The sequence below is a fragment of the Perca flavescens genome, chromosome 6, assembly GCF_004354835.1.
Source record: "Perca flavescens isolate YP-PL-M2 chromosome 6, PFLA_1.0, whole genome shotgun sequence".
NCBI lineage: Eukaryota > Metazoa > Chordata > Actinopteri > Perciformes > Percidae > Perca > Perca flavescens.
In genome coordinates, this window is record NC_041336.1 from 10,550,193 (window position 1) to 10,571,801 (window position 21,609).

General features: G+C 41.1%; 2 protein-coding genes and 1 long non-coding RNA gene across 7 annotated transcripts in view; 2 read left to right on the forward strand and 1 right to left on the reverse strand.

Moving 5' to 3' along the window:
• Positions 1 to 1,318: 1,318 nt before the first annotated feature.
• rab5ab (RAB5A, member RAS oncogene family, b) lies at positions 1,319 to 20,035 on the reverse strand. Of its 3 annotated transcripts, none has more exons than XM_028579437.1 (6): positions 19,618 to 20,035; positions 7,596 to 7,822; positions 6,189 to 6,340; positions 4,743 to 4,865; positions 4,376 to 4,469; positions 1,319 to 3,252 (listed from the first exon to the last, which is right to left on the reverse strand). In XM_028579437.1, exons 2-6 carry the CDS (start codon positions 7,759 to 7,761, stop codon positions 3,137 to 3,139), a joined length of 651 nt encoding a protein of 216 aa, XP_028435238.1. In that variant the 5' UTR covers positions 7,762 to 7,822; positions 19,618 to 20,035; the 3' UTR covers positions 1,319 to 3,136. The 3 variants fall into 3 exon arrangements, with proteins under 3 accessions (XP_028435238.1, XP_028435237.1, XP_028435236.1); XM_028579436.1 differs by lacking the exon at positions 19,618 to 20,035 and adding an exon at positions 9,725 to 10,099; XM_028579435.1 differs by lacking the exon at positions 19,618 to 20,035 and adding an exon at positions 9,729 to 10,098.
• Positions 13,418 to 13,882, forward strand: LOC114556505 (uncharacterized). Its single transcript, XR_003692694.1, has 3 exons — positions 13,418 to 13,443; positions 13,545 to 13,598; positions 13,688 to 13,882. It is a non-coding gene; the product is annotated as an uncharacterized LOC114556505 (long non-coding RNA).
• The window catches only part of efhb (EF-hand domain family, member B), a 29,621-nt gene continuing 22,597 nt past the window's right edge, over positions 14,586 to 21,609 (forward strand). For 2 of the 3 annotated variants that reach the window (XM_028579431.1, XM_028579433.1), the window contains exons 1-11: positions 14,586 to 14,775; positions 14,992 to 15,051; positions 15,295 to 15,438; positions 15,948 to 16,125; positions 16,409 to 16,519; positions 16,660 to 16,789; positions 16,922 to 17,002; positions 17,099 to 17,166; positions 17,276 to 17,430; positions 18,196 to 18,403; positions 18,756 to 18,983. In XM_028579431.1, the coding sequence (XP_028435232.1) occupies positions 14,707 to 14,775; positions 14,992 to 15,051; positions 15,295 to 15,438; positions 15,948 to 16,125; positions 16,409 to 16,519; positions 16,660 to 16,789; positions 16,922 to 17,002; positions 17,099 to 17,166; positions 17,276 to 17,430; positions 18,196 to 18,403; positions 18,756 to 18,983 (1,432 nt within the window). In that variant the 5' untranslated portion in view covers positions 14,586 to 14,706. The remainder of the gene's footprint in view (positions 14,776 to 14,991; positions 15,052 to 15,294; positions 15,439 to 15,947; positions 16,126 to 16,408; positions 16,520 to 16,659; positions 16,790 to 16,921; positions 17,003 to 17,098; positions 17,167 to 17,275; positions 17,431 to 18,195; positions 18,404 to 18,755; positions 18,984 to 21,609) is intronic. The other variant, XM_028579432.1, reaches the window with a different exon arrangement.

The window sequence follows — 21,609 nt, forward strand, 5'->3', positions numbered from 1 at the left end:
ACGAGCTCTTACTCAACCTGTAAAAACTGGGGGGTGTAGAGTTGGTGTTTGGAAGACATGGGCGTAGAATGGTGCATACTCAACCACTTTAAAAACTCATTTGTCCCCCTGTCCATCAAAGACCTGAATGGCAAACCAGCCTAATCCCTGAAATGTTGCTTTTATCTTAAACACACATGTACATTTTTACTTTTATCAGATTTTTATGTTGATAAGGCTGCTCACCATTACTATACCATTACTGCACATATTATGACGACTATTATGATGTGTTGTACAACGGACAGTGTGCAACTTTGTTGGCTAGTGGCAGTCTCTGCATGAAACATTAGCATGTCAATGCGGAGTGATGTAGGTGTGTATGTATGTACGCACTACGTTGTGTTAAATTCTTTAAACAGCAGATATTGTTTGTATGTCCAAGACAAATTTCCTTTGGAATGATAAAATAAAACTATCTATCTAATAAAAAGTTGCCGTCAAGTTGCATTATGGGAATTGTAGGATGCAGTATTTTCAAGCTTGAGCCATGTCATGGACTAAAGGGGGATTCTCAAGTTGTCTTTAAATAGCTTGTTTTGTTCCAACCAAGAGTCCACAATATATTCAATTTACAATCATATGAAAGAGAAATGCACAAAGATATAGCATTTGAAAAATTGGAATCTGGAAGATGAAGCCTACCGATTTTGGTGATCCTTTGACTTTTCGCTCGCTGGCCACCACGAGGTCGACATTTTTGGTTTTGAGCGAAATGTCCCGACTATTGGATGAACTATAATAAAATTTTGTACACACATTTGTGTTCCAAAAACTTCATTTAGCACCACCATCTTATCAAAATTGTAATTTGTTTATGAGAAATACCTGCAAAACTAATGACATTCCCATTAGCCTCAGCTTAAATTTGTGCTAACTGGCAATTGTAGCATGTGAACTTGATAAACTAAGATGGACATGGTCAAACAACCTGCTAAACCCTCATGCATGTTAGCATTGTTACTGTGAGCATGTAAGCTCACAGAGCACCTAGCGCAGCTGTAGACGTTTAGTCTTGTTAATCGTCTATTAATCACTGCAGCTCTGGTCAGAAAGCCTCACAATCCTCCTGAGGACTATCAAAAACTTAAAGATCGGATCTGTACAGATTTTGTGGCCACAGTTTTTTCGTAATCAATGGAAAACATCTCAGTTGGCGCCATACGTCCCAAGGGTTTGGACTTTCAATGAGAAACAATACATTCGGTTTCAATGTAGACACATTCTTGTATCATATTTTTTCACTTACATGTGACGCCACTGACACATTCAGAGCAAAAAAGGCGTAGAAGAGACCTCTTTATTGAATTTATTAAGTTGTATTCAGACACTCAAAACTGATCAGCCCATCACTAGTAATGCTGTTTCACATCATTAAAATTCATTGAGCTGTATGAGAGACCACCAGTAAGGTTAATTATGCTACCTGCTTATAGCTGTAGGTTAGCATGTCCAATACAGTCCGTCATATAAAATCGAAGGGCAGTCATTAATTAAAACATGATCAACACTGTGCAATGCAATAAAGGTTCCTTTCAAACATGACCATGGACCTTTTCGGAGAAAAGTAACAAGAGAGAGGGATTTTGTTAATAACACTACATTTACCTAAAAAGACCACCACTGCTTAACATTTGACCAGTTTGTGACAAGGTCTAGGATGAAGAAAAAAAAAAAAAAACAGACCTATATTGAACTGTACAATTGTTCAGAATCCCTAGATCATTTCCTGGTGCGCTCAGGAGCTCTGCAAGCTGTGCTAAAGGAGGAAGAAGACAACATTGCACCCTATAACAACATTAGAGTATATTTGTTTTTCCACATACTTGTGACAATAGGTAGTAGACCAATTTTCTGTTTGTGTGCTGTCTGTACTCTATTCTAAACCCTTTGACTGAGATCACCCAAATTGATGCAGGTTTACTACTGGCCAGAGCGGATTAACAAAGACAAGAGTTTAACATAGAACTAGTCATATGTTCAAGTCTTTGCAACTCAAAAAGCAGGATGTTCAACAGTCTTTAAGTTCCCTGTTGATTTTCTTTTTCATGTGAAAACATATCGGTGTCAAAATGTAAATTCTGTGATGGATTTGAAAGCATTTGTTAAATAGCAAAGCCAAAATAAAAATAAAAATCCTGTCATACGGGCCTCATGTTGAGCTCAAGGTGTTAGTTCCTGATGTTCCCACACTTTTAAAAACAAACATGTTTTCCATACCAAGAAGACTTTGTTGTTCAATATGGTGTATTGCAATGTGACAAGTCCATATTGCTCTACAGATGGTTGTGCATAACAGGAAGCCAGATGTGTATCAAGGCGGTTTTTCTTCTCAATACTCAAAGCCTTTTTTTGTGTGCATTTTCCAATTATTTAAAAACTGGACAGTACCAAATTTATTTTCCGCACTTTCCGTTAGGAGCCTTGGATGAAGATGTCTTCTTATGTAACAGATGTGTGGAAGGGAGGGATTCTTGGTTTGCACATCAGTCCTTTTCCTGGCACTGTCTAAATACATTGATGCCTCACAACAGACAGTCTTGCAAAGCCAGGCGTCTCAAGATGGGAACAATTTGGTTTTCTTCTGATTGTGAGCATAACTTAACCCACACACAAAGAATATTACAAGTAACACCATTCGCATCCAGTCGACCCTGTGAAGTGACAAATGAGGCTACACCTTCTCATCAGCAACTCGCACTTGGATATTCACACACAACGCAATCACACGTTCACAGGTTTCTCGCATGCTCATCTTTCTTAATTGGGGTTAGTCTTCGAACTGAATAAGAGATAAAAATGTGTTGTAGGCGTTGTAGTGATACATGCATCCATTATACTGATATACACTTCTTAAAAAAAGTAAAAAAAAAAAAAAAAAAAAAAAAAAAAAAAAAAGAAACAAAAGAACATCAACAAAAAAAAAATAGGTATTAGAAATGCAGCTATACAGAGTCTTTTAGCTATTCCAGGGGAGTGAGGTTGACGGTCAGGTCTGACGTCAGGAAGCCAAGGAGCCCGATGTCCAGATGTTCAGTTGGGAGGGGCGATGGGGGGGGGGGGGTGCGTGTGGGAAGGATGAGCAGGAAGCGCCGGGTTAGTTACTGCAGCAGGAACGGCTGGTGGGCTGAGCAGTCTCCGTCAGGTCCACTCCCCGGTTCCGCCCACTGCTGGCTCCGGCCGCTTGAGGCTCATTCTTGGGTAGCTTCTTTGCTGCAATGACATAGCAATAAGATCAGTGATGACATCACCATAGATAATCAGATAACCATTAACATTAATTCTTAAGAGTAGCTTCATACTAAATCCTCTTTGTTAAGAGTTAGTAGATTACTAGTCTCGCACTGCCAGACCTTCCTCCACAGCGCTGCGGAGGAGGGTCTGGCTAGTCCACACAGCATTCCGTGCTCTGGTTTAATGGCATTTCTTTAAACCAATCACAATCGTTTTGGGCGGCGCTAAACACGCCGGACACAACGACGGTGCCTCTACAAAATAGCGTCGGGAAGGAACTTGTTTTGGCGGAACGTGTGTACGTTCAAAAGTTGTTTTAGTCGTGAAACAAAAAAACTCAGATTGGACAGATAGTCTAGCTAGCTGTCTGGATTTACCCTGCAGAGATCTGAGGAGCAGTTAACCATAGTCCTCAGAAATGGAACAGAGTTTAAAATTACAACACAAAGAAAGCGTAAGGAAACTGATATCCGGCCGAAAATTAGGGACATCTGGCAGAATTTCCGGCAGCAGCTGATCGCTTTAGGCTACAAAACGGTGTTCTTCAAATGCTAATGGAGCAACAGCTTTCAGATCCTGCATACCAGTTTAGGGGCTGCATTATTTAACGCCACAGTGTCCTTCAGACAAGGCCCGGGCGGCTAAGCCCATAGAATCTCTTCTCTGAATGAGCTAGTCTCACCTCACTGTGACCCAGGTCTGACCAAATGCACCATTACTTCAACAACAACCACCAGGAGGTTTCCAAAAAGAGTGGTTCCAGTTTACTTAAGTGAACATTAGAGGCTGCAACATTTTATTTCAGTTTTAACCTGGCCTCCATTATCTATATCCTACAGTGGCTTTTTTTATTGGTCCACTTTATCAGTAACAGTACTCGCATGAACGCAAATACGTGGACAAATATTTCCCAACTTTATGGGTTGAAGAGAACAGCCTGAATGCACCACTGTCTGTCACCAGCTGGTCAGCTGATTGGTATATTAGGGCTGTAACAGCAGGGCGAGTGGTAAAAAGTCCTGCTAGATTTATTTAATGTCATAATTGTTTTAAGTCTTCATATAGATAAGATTAGGGAGTTAAAGATTTAAGAGTCACTTACCAATGGCCATGAATATCTCATTCACGTTCATAGAGGTCTTTGCTGAGGTTTCCATAAAAAGCAAGCTGTTATCATCTGCGTATGACTGTGCATCCTGTGAAAGGGAAACCAACATCAGGAAATCATTCATTAAAATGACCTCACAGTTTGCATGAGGAAAAAAACTAAATGTGGAGGAAGCAAAGTAGGCATGTCCAAAGTAGTAGACAGGTTGGGACCAATCAGACAGAGCTTGTGTTAATCTGTCACGTGTTTCATAAATAATAATCAGTCGGATTCTTTTATGTTGGCTTCAATAGACATATTTGTAATGATTTTTCTCATACTGTTTACAAGATTAATTGATAAGGATTTGAAGAACACAAACCTGGAAGTCCAGAGCTCTCTTGTTTGCGAGATCAGCCTTGTTCCCAGCCAGAGCTATTACAATATTTGGACTGGCTTGTCTCTGAAGCTCCTTAACCCAGTTCTTTGCCCGTACAAATGACTCCTGGCAAACAAAACAGGGAGGGGTGGGGTTGTGACTCAGTTAGTGAAAATAACAATAGATGTGATGGAAAGATGGGGACAACAGGAGCTTTCCTATAAGGTCTGGCTATGCTTTTGTTAATGTTTTGATCAAGCCCCCTCAAATAGACACATTAAAAAGATGCTTTTGATGAAATATGAAACAAATGAAAATGTTCCTTAGGTACAGTAAAAGCAGCATTTTATGCAGCATGGAAGGCTGGATTATTCTATACTGCTATGCAGAAGATATGCAATGCACGCAAGACGGAAAAATAAAAATGTGGGCCCCATGCCTGTCCTCTAAGATCTGAAGAGAAGGGGCTCTTTGTGTAAGACCTCAGAAGATACTTTCCAAATGTCTGTGCGCCACAAAGAACAAAATTGCCGCTGGCTTTGTCACCGACAGTAACTGTGACATAAAACGCCCCTCGTCCTATTTTTGTGACTATCTTTCAAGTACAATTTACAAATAGAATATAATCATAATATTACATTGGATGCTGCCTTAGTGGCAGCAGCTGTTTTTTCGATGTTAAGGCTGTTTTTTTTTTTTTTTTTTTTAGATGCAATCAACATTTCTAAAACTAAAAGAAGTGGACACTCATTGTTCAATATATAGACTATGTGGAGGTCAGTGATTCCAACATGTTCTTTGTAATCAAATCTATCAGCACATGCTGTGTGTGTGTGTGTGTGTGTGTGTGTATATATATATATATATATATATATATATATATATATATATATATATATATATATATATATATATATATATATATATACATATATATATATATATATATATATATATATATATATATATATATATATATATATATATATATATATATATATATATATATATATATATATATATATATATATATATATATATATATACATATATACACATATATATATATATATATATATATATATATATATATATATATATATATATATATATATATATATATATATATATATATATATATATATATATATATACACACACACACACACATCTGTGCGCCAAGATTTATGTATATATAAATATATATTTTTTAATGGGTCATGTGTAACCTCTTTGGATCCAAGTGGCCGATGTAGGTATTAGGTTTATCTACATTGTCTACAATACATTGTGTTGTTGAGTGAGGACTCATCTCTCAACATGTCAAGATACCAAAATAAAGTTGTTTTTTTGGCTTGACCGCTAATAAGAAAATTTAAGATTGATAGGTTAGTGAAAGCAGCGCTGGTAACAGCAACAACACGACAGAAACCCTGGCACCGGACTCACCTCATTTGTTATATCATACACCACAATGGCTGCCTGGGCACCTCTGTAGTACATTGGAGCCAGACTGTGGTAGCGCTCCTGACCAGCTGTGTCCCAGATTTCAAACTTGACTGTTGTGTCGTCCAAACATACTGTCTGAGTCAGGAAGGCAGCTGCAGGGGCACAAAGCAGAGGAACCGATGACAAATGGGCACGCAGCTACTGAGCTACACAAAAACATGTTTCTGTGAAGGTAATAATTGAAGACCAATGCTGGAGGCACACACGGGAGGTTTATCTGGTTGACTTAGGCCACAACATGTTTTATCCTGATAATTTAAAAATCTGGATGGGTGCTGATTGCTTAAGCATTAAGTAGGTGTTTTTTTGTTTTTTTTTAGCAGTAAACACACTGTTCACATTCAGTCAGTTACACACACATCACACCTGGACACTGCCCTGTTCAACATCACTTTTGGCATATTGGGGATCGAACCCGTTACCGAGTTACCGTTTCGATCCCGGTAACTAGGGATAGTTGGCCCTGGCCGATTATTGGGCTGTTTTTTGGCAGTTTGCGGATTATCTGTATCAGCGTTTTATTTGCCTGAAAACCGATCAAGTTAATAAATTAAAAAGTGCGCTACTCTGGCTCGGCTACAGCTCAGAGTCTGTCCCTCTGCTTCGGTTTCACTCACCAACATTCCAAAATCTGAATTTTGACTTAAAAGATTTTAATTTTCACGGTAAATGCCTATCAGTTCCAAATACCGGTTATCGGTTTCACTAACTACTTATACCAACTACTTTTAAAAACTAGTATCAGTATCCCTAATCACAACCCTGGAATGTGCAGTCATTTTCCAGTAAGCAGCATGTTTGCCAAAGGGCAATAAATGTAAGACTATGTAGATGATAACTGACTGCTTTAATCTCATGCAAACTTACCAGGAAATAGATATGAAGGTCCAGGAATTCCCCTAATTATTCCTATAGTTCTCTGTTCCAATTGGCTATTTTCACAATCACAATTCTCAATCTCCTCTTCATTTCTTCTGGTTCTCAAATGAATCCTATATTGCTTGCCACCGTGCTCTTTTTGGGGTGTTAAACAACTTTCCTACCCATTTCTCTTGCTCTTAGTAATATTTCCTATACTCTGACACCAAAAATGCTGATTTTATTAATACATTTTGTAATCTTTTTTTTTTTTTTTTTTTTTTTTTTTTTTTACTGACGGGGAACTCTTGTGACAGCTATTTGCTTGTACCATTATGAAGATGACCTAGATATTAATTGCTCATTCCACTGTGTGACTCTTTGCAAGTCATCCTGTGACAATGAGGTAAATAAAAGTCTGTCAATCAATTCTGTAATTCTGTTCAGAGAGAAAAAAAAGCCCCAACATGGCCTTACGAAGATGCATACCTCCGATTGTGCTCTCTTGGAATTCGTGAAACTGTCCCTTGACGAAACGAAGTACGAGACTCGACTTCCCCACAGCTGACTCTCCTAAGAGCACAAGTTTGAACTGGCAGATCTTGTTGCCTCCGTTTGGCCCATTGGGTCGTGTAGCTCCACCTCTACTTGCCATGTCACACTGCCCGGTCTCTTCCTCTGGACGCTGAGGTACTGTGAATAACTGTAGAAAATACCTGAGCAGGAGAGAAAAGGGTAAACAAAGTGTCACTGTCCATAAAACTTCTAAATGATTCAAAGATCAATGTCAGGAAATAACTTTGGTTGAAATGTACAGCTTTGCTGTGTTTATTAGAAAAGTAAGCAATATTTTATTGCCTGCAACTATGAATCATGATTCCGATAAGCAAAGCACCGATTGATGATTTTCTTAAATTATTTAGCTTTTGGTAGCATACAGCAATGGGTACATCATTATTTAGCCTTAAGTTGTTTTATTTAGCTTCTGCTGCTGCTTAACTTTATACGTTTCTTACAAAGTAAGTCTTGTCCAGGTGTGCAGCTCATAATGACCTAAACCACTTCCCAAATTGTAATATGAGCAACCCCAAAAAAGTTTCTAAAGGATGTTTATTAAAGCAGCATAACCGGTTTATGTTGTTGCTGTCATTTCTCATAACCCATGTGCGTAACCACCATATAAACAAGAATTCAAAATATATACACCATACTTTATGTAACATTTTTGACAAATGGGCTATTTGTACTATTGAAATACATGATTTCAGAAATCGTTCACCAAAAAGCTAAGTCATCTGTTATAAACTAAAATGTCCATGCACACTTTGTAAAATGAGCGAAATATTCAGGAATTTCAATGTCATAGTTGTACGCTGTTGTTCTAACATTAAATACATTCTATACTATACTACTACTACTACTACTACTACTACTACTACTATATTCTTTTCTATACACACTGAGTCAACAAGTTTCATATTAACAGCCAGACTTTTCCTCTCTCCAAACAATAGTTAGTTGCTTGCCATAACTAGCTGAGCAAACAGGCTTAGTGCAACTAACAAGTATGGCAAAAACATACTAGGGTGGCTGATACTGCAGTGGGAGTCAATTTTCCACCTGACTAACATTTTGGCATCTGAACTTCTGCTGGCAAAGCTGGCAACGTTTCTCACCTGTACCAATTTAACTGAAAATTTAGCTAGAAATGTCAAAATGTTGAACAACTGGTGTAAAACTGCAACAACAAACCTCTGGCAACTTGTGCTGTTAGCGTTAGGTTAGGTTATGTGAGGCAGACTGCCAAAATAGGGATTAGTATCACACAGGTCTGGGCACATATTTGGTAAATGTTTCAAGGTTAAGTTATGGACAGTTTTACTATCCACCGGTCTGTACATTTAAGGTGAAGAACAACATCAACAACAGATTATCTCTGTAATTTAAGACATTTTCATTACCACCAACCAACAAAACACAGAGCATCAGTCCAAAAATAATGACTGTCAACTTCGTCGAAATCGCGTTACGACACAGTTAACCACAAATAACCTGTTATGTTGTTGTTGACTGGCTCGAATTAGCAGAGTAACGACTGCTAGGGTTAGCATGCTACCTATTAAGTTCAAAATATCTAGGTTAACACAAAAAGGAAAACATAATATCGCCTGTGTAACGTTAATGTTAGATTCGATCTGGCTAGTATCGTACACATCAAGCGAACACACAATACATATGACTCTACATAACGTTTGAGAATGCCAAAACACAGATGATGCAGTTTTGGGTGTGTACAGCTAGTGACAACTGGCTAACCTTAGCTGCATGACGTTAATTTAGTGAACTGCCTTATCAATCAGTGGACTAAATAGAGTCACATAGCTATGTTTGTTAGCTATATTACACGTAGGGAATCTAAACATGACGACTGATCTAGATTCACCAGTCGTACAACATTAAGTTACTATGCTAACTAGCTTGGCCCTTCCAGTGTCAGCTAGCTAACGTTAGCTAGCCAAATAATAGACATTGGGCTGGCTAACACAGTAAAGCCGCATCGGGAGGAGCCCTCCAGATAGCCGTTAGCTAGCTAGCTAACGCTAATATTAGCTACTCACCTACCAAAAAGAGGAAGCTAGTTATTTTGAATGGTGTCTCCAGGATAATCTTTGTTGCACTTCAGTGTCTGTTCAGTGTGTCGATGACCCAGCAAGCTACCGTAACGTTCAATATCATAAGGCTCTGCGATCTCCCACTTTCAACTTCCCTTTTCGCATTGTACGAACGATGATGACAGATCGTATGACTGGAATCGACAATCGGCCTACGTACTGGTGCGACGGACCAATCATATGTTAGTATTTATTCCCAATTTATCTGACTTTCCAAAAAAACTACAAGACACAGCAAACGAGAAAAATAGAAAGAAGGAACAGTCATACAGACTTTGGTGCCAGTTGTATTGAAGTTACAGTGGTTATAGCTCAACTCAGGACCTTGTTTGGTCCAAGACAGCTGTTAACGTTGTTACGTTTCATCATGATTTTCCTTGGCCGAAAAGAGGAAATAGCCTCTAAGATCATATTGGTTGTTGATGTTGACTGTCAATTTACAAAACTATTGTTAAGTCATACAATGTCACATGATTAAAATAATTTTGAATTCACATAAAAAGTATTTTGAAATAACGTTACCCTGTAACAGTATTTTGAATTGAACTGTCTGCTGTTGCTAGGCAACGAAACGCAAACAGGTGCACTACTCAGCGTCTAGCTATCGTCACTGTGTCCACGTTCGGACACCACTTGCTGCTATTGGCCATATCCGGACACTTCCGACGTCACGCGCTTTCCGGTCTTTTCGCGGTACTTTGAATTTTCAATCGCCCAAAAATGTAAGTATAATTGATTTATACCCATCAAACAATCTATGTATGAAATTTCGTATATGTACACGGACATTTACATGTCTATTTAGTATATGAAAGTGACTTTGATGAGGGAAAGTAGTAAAACGCTTGGGCGACGCTCGGGCGGCGATCTTTTCGCTCTACAAAGTTTATTATTTTTACTGTACTGCTGATATGATTTAGCGTTAGCATGAGTATGCATTTTTTGCTAGCTTTAACACGACTCTGTCTAGGCAGTACGCTTGTCCATAAGCCCAGCAACATCACGTTTATTCATGTATTAGCTAACTATCATCTAACTGCATGTGTGTGAGAGAGGGGATATTGTGTTAAAAGCCAGTAGTGGCTCTTGCTATTGGTAAATGTGGTTATAACGTTATAGCTAGATTAACCTCCAATATAATGCATTTATAAGCTAGCTAGGTTGACAAAAATGTAATGTGTTTTGGATCTCAACGTTTGTAACTTAGCAACTCTTGTGTGGTTTATGTGCTTGGCTGAAAAGATAAAGAAAGTGAGTCAGAAAAGAATAAGGAATAAGAGAGACAGAAGCAGAGAAGATAAAAAAAGAGGAACAGTAGAAAACAAGGTAGGCAGTGTGTATGTGTGTGTGTGTGTCTCTCTCTCTGTGTGTGTGTGAGTGTGTGTGTGTGTGTGAGTGTGAGAGAATTGTATTTCCTTTACAGGAGCATCAAGCCCAAAGAAAAAGTGGATATAGAAATTGCCACTTTGGTTGAAGGTAAGTATTTTTGTGTCTATGTGATGTGGCAATTTATAGATTTTGTCAACCTTATTATTAAACAAGACATGACATGCCTAACCTAATTTTGAATTTTAATGTATTTCTAAAAAGAATGTATGTGCATTTGCAGATGCCCAACATCAGGCAGATGAGGAAGAGGGAGAGGAAGACCAAAAAATGGACCCAAGAGGCAATGGACCAGGCCAAGCAGGAGGTGGAAGCAGGCAGGCTCTCTCTACGGCAGGCAGCCATGAGGTTTGGGGTCCCTAAGTCCAGCCTGAGTGACCGAGTCAGCGGAAGAGTGGCCTCCGATTTTTCCATCTGTCGGAGGTCACTCCTCACCCATGCAGACGAAGACTCCCTGGTGGAGTACTGTCTGTACTCTGCTCTGCATGGGTTTCCGCTGACAAAGCCTCAGGTCCTGGCCCACTCTGGCCATCTACAACCTCCGCCACCAGGATGCGCAGAGGACCGCGCTTGGCCAGGCGTGGTGGATAAACTTCAGGGGAACGGCAAAAGATCGCCTAACATCCAGGACCCCAGACTTCATTGACCGTGGGAGGGCATCCTGTGCTAAGAGGGGCCCATAGAAGACTATTTCCGGCTCCTCACCACCACCCTGGAGGAGCATGTGCTGAGGGAGAAACCCCGTCAGATTTATAACTGTGACGAGACGGGGTTTCAGCTGGAAACCAACAGACGGCAAGTCATCGTGCCCTGGGGACCAAGCATGCATACAGGCAGGCCCAGGGAACAAGGGAGCACATCACTGTCCTGGCCTGCCTGAACGCGGCTGGGGAGGATATCCCCCCATTTATCATCTACAAGGGGGGATATCCAGGGGGCCCCTACAATAAAGTAGGAGTTCCCAATGCCCTCTACGGGAAGTCGCAGGCAGGGTACATAGACAGTGAGCTGTTCAGGAAGTGGTTTGTCGGGCACTTCCTGAAGTTTGCCACCCAGGAGCGCCCGCTGCTGCTGTTAATGGACGGCCACATGTCCCACCTGGATCCAGAGCTTGTCCGGACGGCACAGAGGGAGGGGTCATTCTCCTTTGCCTGCCACCACATACGTCTCACATCCTTCAGCCACTGGATGTGAGTTTCTTCGGACCCTTGAAGGCAGATTTCTCTGGTGTTACAGGAGATCTGTCGGCAGTGAACCACTCCTTCATGGTTTCCAAGAAGGAGTTTTCAAGGGTCTTAAGGGACTCATACCAGAGGGTGAAGGATCGGGGGCTTGTGGTGGCTGGGTTTAGGAAGAGTGGCCTTTACCCTCTGGACCCGATGGCCATTGACTGGTCACGGGTCATGCCGTCCGGGCGTGGGACCTCCTCACCACTTCCACCAACCCCATCGGCATCTTCCTGGGCTGGGCCTGATGTTACCCACCCCATAACACCCTCACCCCCACCACAGAGTCCACCTACCCACCCCATAACACCCCACCCCACCACAGAGTCCACCTACCCACCCCATAACACCCCCACCCCCACCACAGAGTCCACCTACCCACCCCATAATACCCCCACCCCAAAGTCAACCAGCCCCTATCCTTCATCCCCAGAATCCACCAGCCAATCCCTACCTCACCCATCCCCTGGTAACATCAGGCGGATAACAGTAGATCTGGCCCACCTCCTGGCCGAAATAAACTACAACAAAAGCACTGGCAAGGTCAGGAGGAATATCACCAAGGCCAGGATACTGACAGCCCAGGAGATGTCCGACACCATCGAGGAGGTGGAGGACCGTGCTGCAAGGCAGGAGGCCCAAGCTCTGGCCAGAAGAGACCGAGAGCAGCAGCGGGCCAGAGACACCAGCCCGGCAGCCACTTCCTCTACCCTGCCTAGCGGCTCCCGCCCCAGCCGCAGAAGAACTTGGCCCCTCGGGGCTGCACCAGCAACCAGCTCCGGCATTTCCATCGCCGGTCCCTCAGCACCCTCTGCCCCCTCTTGTGCCTCCCACGGTTCCCAGCTGCCTGCCACCAGCGGCAGACCATCCCGGACGAGCCTGCCTGCAGAGGGACACCACCACCCTCCATCTCCTGGTCAGCAAATTATATCAATCAGTCAAAATACTTGTATTAAACCTTGTTATAATAATAAAATATTATTATTCTTTTAGAGCCTTCCACATCGGGTGCAGGATTGGGCCGAGGGTCCACTTCTTCCTCTCCCTCCCACTGTAAATACTTAATATAATCTGTTAAAAACAAGCAAGATTTATATTTATGTTAGTGACATTAGCCATGGTGAAAAGTAAACAAAACATTTTTATTTATACAGCAAAAAGAACCAGCTCCTCCTCCTCCCTGTCTGTTGGGCCCACGACATCCACCGGTAGTGTACTCAATGTTAACGGTCTTTGCATGCCAATTATTATTATTATATTATATATATTCTTAAAACACTTTTCTTTTTGTGAGTAGGTCACACCGCTGCAAAGAGGAGACTGGAGCCGACAGTCTGGCGGTGTGGCCGGTGCAGGGAACCCGAACCTCCAGAGGCTCCAGAGGGATTGGTGTCGTGGGTCCAGTGTGACAACTGCCACAAGTGGTTTCACACCACTTGTGTCAGCTGGGAGGAGGATGAGCTGAACAATAATGAATTTTGGTGTTTTTGGTGCTCAGATGTTTAATTTATTTGTATTTATTTATTTATTTATTTATTTATTTATTTTAAATGTTTTGTCTGTTTTATTGTTATTAAATATAATTTTTGAACAATTATGAACACTTTTTTTTTACTATAAATCTTAGTATAATAGTATTTTATTGCATGCATATATATATATATATATATATATATATATATATATATATATATATATATATATATATATATATAAAAATGTATGTATGTTGCTTATTTTCATGCAATAGTTGTAAGATATCGAAAATGAGAATTGGTAATTTAACAAAACATCCAGTAGGTGGTGCTATAGGCTAAAAATGGAAGTTAAGATGCTTTTATTGCACAATTCAGAGTTGTCATTTTATTGTGAAGGACGGAAGTATCATCCCGGAAGTTTTGACAGCACTGCAGCAACTTAATACCTCCGAAAACCCAGCAGCGGCCATTGTTTACAGTTAGGAGATATGCTGGCTAATTCAGCGGTGTTCGCGGACTTTAGCCAACTCTTATAAAGTAAAACCTTAAGTAAATTGTTAAAACAATATACCGTTAGAAAGGTGACAACTTACACTTTAGTTTAACACCATTAAATTAACTGAAAACATTAATAGATCATTTATATTCCTATCATAACAGATATTGTGATAGAACGTTAGCCAATAAGTGTCCGAACGTGGACACAGTGACGCTAACTGAAGAATTTGGTGTAGCATAGCTAGAAAGTTGTTTAAAACTTTTCAGTTAAAGATACAATATAAAGACTAAAGTTACCTTGCATGCCTCTGTTGCTGTTACATGTGAATTAAAGTTCAATATGACTGACGGAAATACCTCTTACCAAATGAAACATAACGTTACAGATAGATGTCCAAACATACCGACGGTAAGTGAACTTTAAGATGTTTGCTAGCTAAGTTAGACAACTTTGCGTTAGCTAGCTAGCTACTCCAATGCTGAATCTAAAAGCTGTGACGCGTTTTAATTAGCATAATAATATTAATAATAATAATACATTTTATTTAAAGGTGCCTTTCTCAATGAACATTGTCTTCGCGTATACTGTAGCTACACTGAATACTATTTTTTCTATTAACACCAGGCCGGGAAAGTTATACCTGTAACAGACGGGACTAAATCCTGTTTACAAGAAGCGGCAAGGGTAACTATAAGTCAATTGTGTGTGTGTGTGTGTGTGTGTGTGTGTGTGTGTTTGTGTGTTTGTGTGTGGTGCTGACTATTGCATCTTTATCTATGGGGTGCATTCATATACAGTATAATATCTGTTGTATCTCTGAGTACTTGGCACAATTGAAGGTGTGAAATATAAGAAGACAGCTTTGTAAATTGTGAAGGTGCATGTTCACTCTGTCCAATATGCCATATTAACATTTTTACTTTACAGCCCCCCACCCCACCAGTGGTTAGGAAATTCCGCAACAGCATCCTACCAGAACCAGGAGCTATCAAAGTGCACAAAGGGAAGGCAAATGATCCAGATGTTGCCAACAACCTTGTTCATGGCATTAGCACCAAATCTTCCCTCACTGTGAGTACCATACCTACACGCGCGCGCGCGCGCACACGCGCACACACACACACACACACACACACACACACACACACACACACACACACACACACACACACAAAAGATATTGCCTATTAAAAAGGCAATAAGGAGTGTTTTTACTACCTCAAATTTGGTTGGTTGATTTTACTTTTAGATCAATGCCAGTGAATAATTACTACTCCACTTGGTGATAAAATGTATGGCTCTAAAAACATATGTCTTACCCAAATTTAGGACTAAAATGTTTTTGCTTGTTGGCATTTTAAGATGCTCCTGATTAATTACTTAATTCCTTATTCATAATGTGTAATTGTTGGTGTAGCTATAATGGACTAATTTGAGAAAAGAAGATCAGCGGCAGTTTTACTGTAGTTTTTTAAGTGTTTGTTTCGGCACAAGCTGAATTTGCATACAGCACACAGTCTTAAGCATACAAACACCCAGAATATGGATATAAGTCCTTCATTTTTACATGATTCTAACAGGGCAGAAGCTTGATAAATCCTCCCCAAAAGACCTTGTTCCAGCAAAGGTTACAAGAGCTCAGGGAATCGGTGTACGCCTCCAGTCAAAAGGCACCTTTGGGCAGGTCACACAATCAGCGTGTTGGACTTCCTGCCTGGAATAACGACAAAACTACGTATGGCGTGAAAACACTTAAAGGTATGTGTATTTATGGGCAAATGAGGTCATGGCTGGTACAATTTAAAAAAAAAAAAAAAAAAAAAAAAAAGAAAGAAATAATAATAAAAATCAGTCTGGTACATGAGCATGGAAATACTTATCTACTCTTATCAAAAAAAGTCAACCTCATACTTGTGTTACTAGTCCTGCAAAATATTTAGATTTTTAAAAATGTTATGTTGTAGGTTTTTAAATAATTATCGTGAGAGTAGGAATGATGAGCTTTCTTTTCATTGAATGTCTCACATTCCTTTTTGTCCAGGGTTGGCTGTGCGTGAGATTATTAACCCTTCAAAAACAGCAGAGGAGGTGGACAGGGAAGCTCAGGAGGGACACGAGACTTACATCCGTAGCCACAACGCCTATTTTACTGGTAAGATGAATGGGAAATAAATATTTTATGCATAAGGCCTTCACTGTGACTGCCAACAATCTATTTGTTGTATTTTGTTCATAATTTTGAAATGTGATTTATGCCTTTCATTACAATAAAATCAGCTTGCTCTACTCCAGGTGAGCGTATTGATAGGAAGTATGACTGGAATCGCTACAGTAAAGACAGCAGGTTTGGAATTCTCACACCTCATTTCAATGACGGACGTAATCTCGGCAAAACTCTCCACTGGCTGGGGGAGACACAAAAGTAAGTGCAAAAATAAGTGGGCACGAGTGTTTTGATGTTAATTTCCATAACACTATTTATTCGTTCAGTGTATACCTAACTTAAAGGAAAATAAATCGTACCTGACCTTGCGCTCATGTTATTGTACCGTAGGTTTTACAATCCAAAGATTGTTTGGAAGAGATCTGGGAACAAGGAAAAGATGGCTCAACTAATGGGCAAAACAACCAATGTGTAAATTTCACATTTCCTCTGACCAATTCTGTGATCTCTGGATATACTTTGCTATCTAATGTTAAACTTCACTCTCTCATAAACCCATCTTTTCAGGAGAGGAAATACCTTGAATCTTCCACCAGATCACACCTTTGGAACTCTTTTACCGCCGGATGAATTTGGTAACTCTTTCCTGGGTTACATATTGGAACATAAAAAAAAAAAAAAAAAAACACAGTGGTGTTTTTTTGTTCAAGTCCCCAAATGTCATTTTGCCTCCTTGGTGCACAGGTGTTGGAGCTATAATCCACTCCACGGAGCCAGGCCAGTACGTGAGTGGCCGAGACCGACAGCGCAGCCTGGTCAACGCAGTGCGGCACCACCTGAAGAAGGTCAATTTCCACAACTTCCCCTCCCTGCTGCAGGCGTTCAGACATTATGACCAGGTACGTTGTTGACCAATACTTCCAATCTGTGGACTATTCAACTCATCACATTTAAAGTAACCTGAACAAATACAGTGACACCTTATTTGGTGTACAGTACAAAGTCAAGATAGCATAGTTTTTCCCAAACACATTATCCAAGAATAATCAATGGAATCAGAGCACGGTCCTTTCTCACAGTGTACAGTTGTACTTTGTCATAGCAGGAAAAGCACAGGTGTAATGATTTGAATAACATTAATAAACACTTCCCATTTCGGCCCTGGCAGCCATTATTGAGGTCACTGTGTTTGACAAGTCAAAATGTGTCCTTTGAGAAAGGCCAGTTGCAGGCTTGATATAAGGCCAGGGATATGACTCTGGTGTTTACAACATGTGATAAAGAAACAATGCTAATGTAATTCTCCTATCTCAGTCCCACATACTGTACAGGGTTTCCCTACCATTATAAGGCTTATGCGCTGCACCCAAGCCGTTTTGGGCACCACCTAAGCTGAATGAACGTAAAATCAATGCGAGCAAACTAACTAAATTACTTTTCTCAGATCTAATGGTTGTAGTTGGCCCCCAGTAAACTTCTTTAGCAGTCTTTGAGCTTTTTGAGTAAGCTTGTCCAACATTTTAGACACAGATATGGTATTAATATTGGTCCAAAATGATGTGAAATTGAGCAAAAACGTGCACCTAGGTCTTCCACAAACCTAGGGAAAACACTATTGTAGTTATTGAGCCTTGTCATGTATATCTGTTTATGCATATCACTAGGCAGGCAAGGGAATGATTGACAAAGAGGACCTGCAGGCAGTGTGCAGTCAGTTCCAGCTGGACATGAGCAGACAGGTTCTGGATGACCTGATGGACTACTGTGACACAGACAAGGACGGACTAATCAACTTCCTGGAGTTTGCTAACTTCCTCAACTGGAAGGACAAGATGCCCATCAACAGTCGAGAGCAATGCATTATGACGAATGGTCAGTTAAATGCATTGTGATGTATTATTTTATCTACTAAGATGCTATCCAATTGTGGTAACCCTAAAGTGGGCATGCTTTTTCTTTTTCACTTTCACATTTGTATGCATTTCCCCTGCTCAGGTCTTAATTGAGTTGCAAATGCAGTTAGGAGATTTATTTTTTTATGGTATTTCAGACTAGGACAACACTAACATCAGCATTTAGCAATAAAAGACTTAGAAGCACAAGTCTTCAGGTCATGACAGTCAAAGTGACTCAGTTAAGATTTTATAATTTTGCATTTGGAAGATGCAGAGGATATCTGTGGAGACTCATTTTCAGGAACATTTTCTATTTATTTTGTCCCCAGCAGAGCGTCAGACCAGCACGGCTCCAGCCAACATTGAAAGGAAGCCTTCGTCAGAATCGGCACAGCATCCTGCCTCTGAGGCCTTGATTAAGCCTGAGGACCTGGAGCCCGTTAAGCCAGGCAGCTTACTGAAGACCGTCAGGACCTTGAGGCGACCCAGGGCAGCCCCAGACCACTTCATCACCTCGTCCACCCTCATCGGGTCTGTGAGGGATCCGTCCACATCAAGTAAGTCAGAAATAGAGATGTGTGGTGATAGGTAGATAAGCAGCATAACCAGTGTTACATGACTGAAGAAAATAGACGACAAAATTATTTTAGTGTCACTATTTGACTTTTTGTTTTCCCGTTTGAAACCCAACAGTTGGGATTTGTTAAAGGGTGAAATAATAAAGAATAGTAATATGCAGACACTCCCCCTTACATACAGATACCTTACTAATGACACAAGCATTCTTTAAGTCCTTTATGAAGCAGAGTGAGCATTTGCTGTTTTTCTTAGTTTTTATTTTATTTTTAATCGAACATCTAGGAGTTTTGAACTGACATCTCCAGTCGCCTCTCCGTCAGCTTGGCAAAATTTCTGCTGAATCGTCTATTTTACAAATATTAGTTGTGCTTTACTGAATGTGGCTGACATTGGACGGTGATGGCATGTGGCTGTGAGTCCCTCATCAGGATCGGGAAATCAATTTGCCCGTTTCCTGCCGACTCTGCTAGCCTGGGCTAGCTAGCCAGCTGGCTCAAGTTTTCAAACGTCAACATCAGAATAAAAACAAAGGAAAAGGTGGTAAAGATATGTTCAAGCTAGTGAGACCATCTTGACTACGAGTCGCTCAGCAGGATAGGAAAATCAACTCACCAGTCTCCTGCTGACTCTGCTTGCCTGGCCGGTCAAAATTTTCAGATGTAAACATCAGATGTAAACAACAGAGAAAGTCAGCTACGACCTATGGCTACAATCCTGGCTACGTGGACAAGCAAGACCATCTCTGCGTCCATCTCCATCTCTACATCAGAGGGGGCACCGAGGCAAGCGTGGAAGAATTGAACCCCGACCTGCTGGCCAGTGTGCAGGCGTCAGACGGTGAGCTGGGTGGCCTGCGTCGGTTTCCGGCGAGATGTCGGGAGCTGTGATGTCTTTTCGCCGAGACTTAATCCTGGAGTGCCCGTACCATTCAACCGGGTGAATTTTTTCTGCGTGCCGATTTGGCGGCCACATTCTGCGTTAGGATGAATCATAGGCGCGGGAAGTAGGGGTGCTGGGGGTGCTGCAGCACCCCTTGTTGGTGGCAGCACCCGTTGTTGGCAAACTGCGATCAAGCCCGTATTACCCAATGGGCATTAATCATTATGGTAATAATTATCCAATCAGAATAAAATAAAAGTTGTTTAATGTAATGATTGGGAGAAGGCCGCATGCACCTGTGTAGATTGGCTAAAGATAAAGGTGGCTGGGCATAGAGCAGGTTGTTTACATCGCACTGATCCAAGATCAGCTTTCTAAGAACGCGTTGAGATTGAAAGAGTGGAATTAATTAGTAACTGATCCCCGGTCAGATTGGGTTGCATCAGCGAGTGAAAGTGTGGAAAACGGAGAGAAAGCGGCTGCTATAAAAATGTCCCGCGAATAAATAACTTTTTAAAAAGAGCTGGGAATGACGAAGAGGAGGATGTCGAGGAGCTAGCCAACGTTAGCTTGGAAGAATCGCTGCCTTCTACCAGCTACACTCAGCCACAGCTAACGGTGGCTAACATTAACTTTAGCGAAGTTGTTGTGGAAAAAGACAGAGATGAGGCCGGCGGTCATCAGCATTACAGAACAAGGTTATGGCCCCTCAGGTACCATCATCACTACGGGGACCGATTACAGAGACCGTCCGGGAGGAAGTTATACCCAGAGGGATATTAGCCTTTCAGAATCGGCGGCTAAATGTCCAGTATCTCGGAGGGGGGACGAGGCTGGCGGCAGAAAGACCCGCTCTCTCACTAACGAGGCACTGACCCGACATCTTCACAACGGTGAAACGGTACCACGGGAGTGGATTCTAGATCACTGTCCACCGGAGACATTTGTCGCGTTGCCTGTAAAGTGCTCCCAACACACAGCAGCGCATGTGTAGTAGGGTTTAGCGAGCTGCTGAGGGAGGATTTGATCTCCGACTTTGCAAAGAAAAAGACAAGAAATTAGAACTTCTAAAGGTAAGAGCTATTATGCTATCTGTAAATTGAGTAGGTTAATATAATCTGTTGTGACCGTGTGACCAGATAATGTACATATTTAGTTTAGTTTATTGAAATGCCATGCATATCAGACGTATTGCATCATCATTTTGTGATGCTGCCTGTGTGAGACTTAGTGGTCAAGTGCAGTAGTCTATATGTTGGCTTTTGCAGTTTGTGAAGTTGCAGCTGACTAAGTGACTGTTATTTTACAACCTGCACTCAGCTGTGTTTTGTGATGGCATTGTTGTATCTTCAGTCAATCACGTTTCAGAATTACTATTGTGCTTTCTGCTTGGGTGATTTTTAGTGAATACTATATCGCCATAGTCTTGAGCCATACAACACTTTGGTATGATTTAATTAATTGTAACATTGTCTTGTGATGTGTGAGTCAGATGGCAGTACTTGGTTTAGTGAACTGGAAAGGCATACTTGATGCCTGCTCAGCTGGACTAGTCCATTCATCTTTTTTTTTTAATTATTTTGTATTCGATAGTGACAGTGGATAGACAGGAAAGGGGGAGAGAGAGAGGGAATGACACGCAGCAAAGGGCCGCAGGTCGGATTAAAACCCGGGCCGCTGCAAAGGAATTTAGTGTCCATTTAGTTTGCACCATATGTAGCGTAC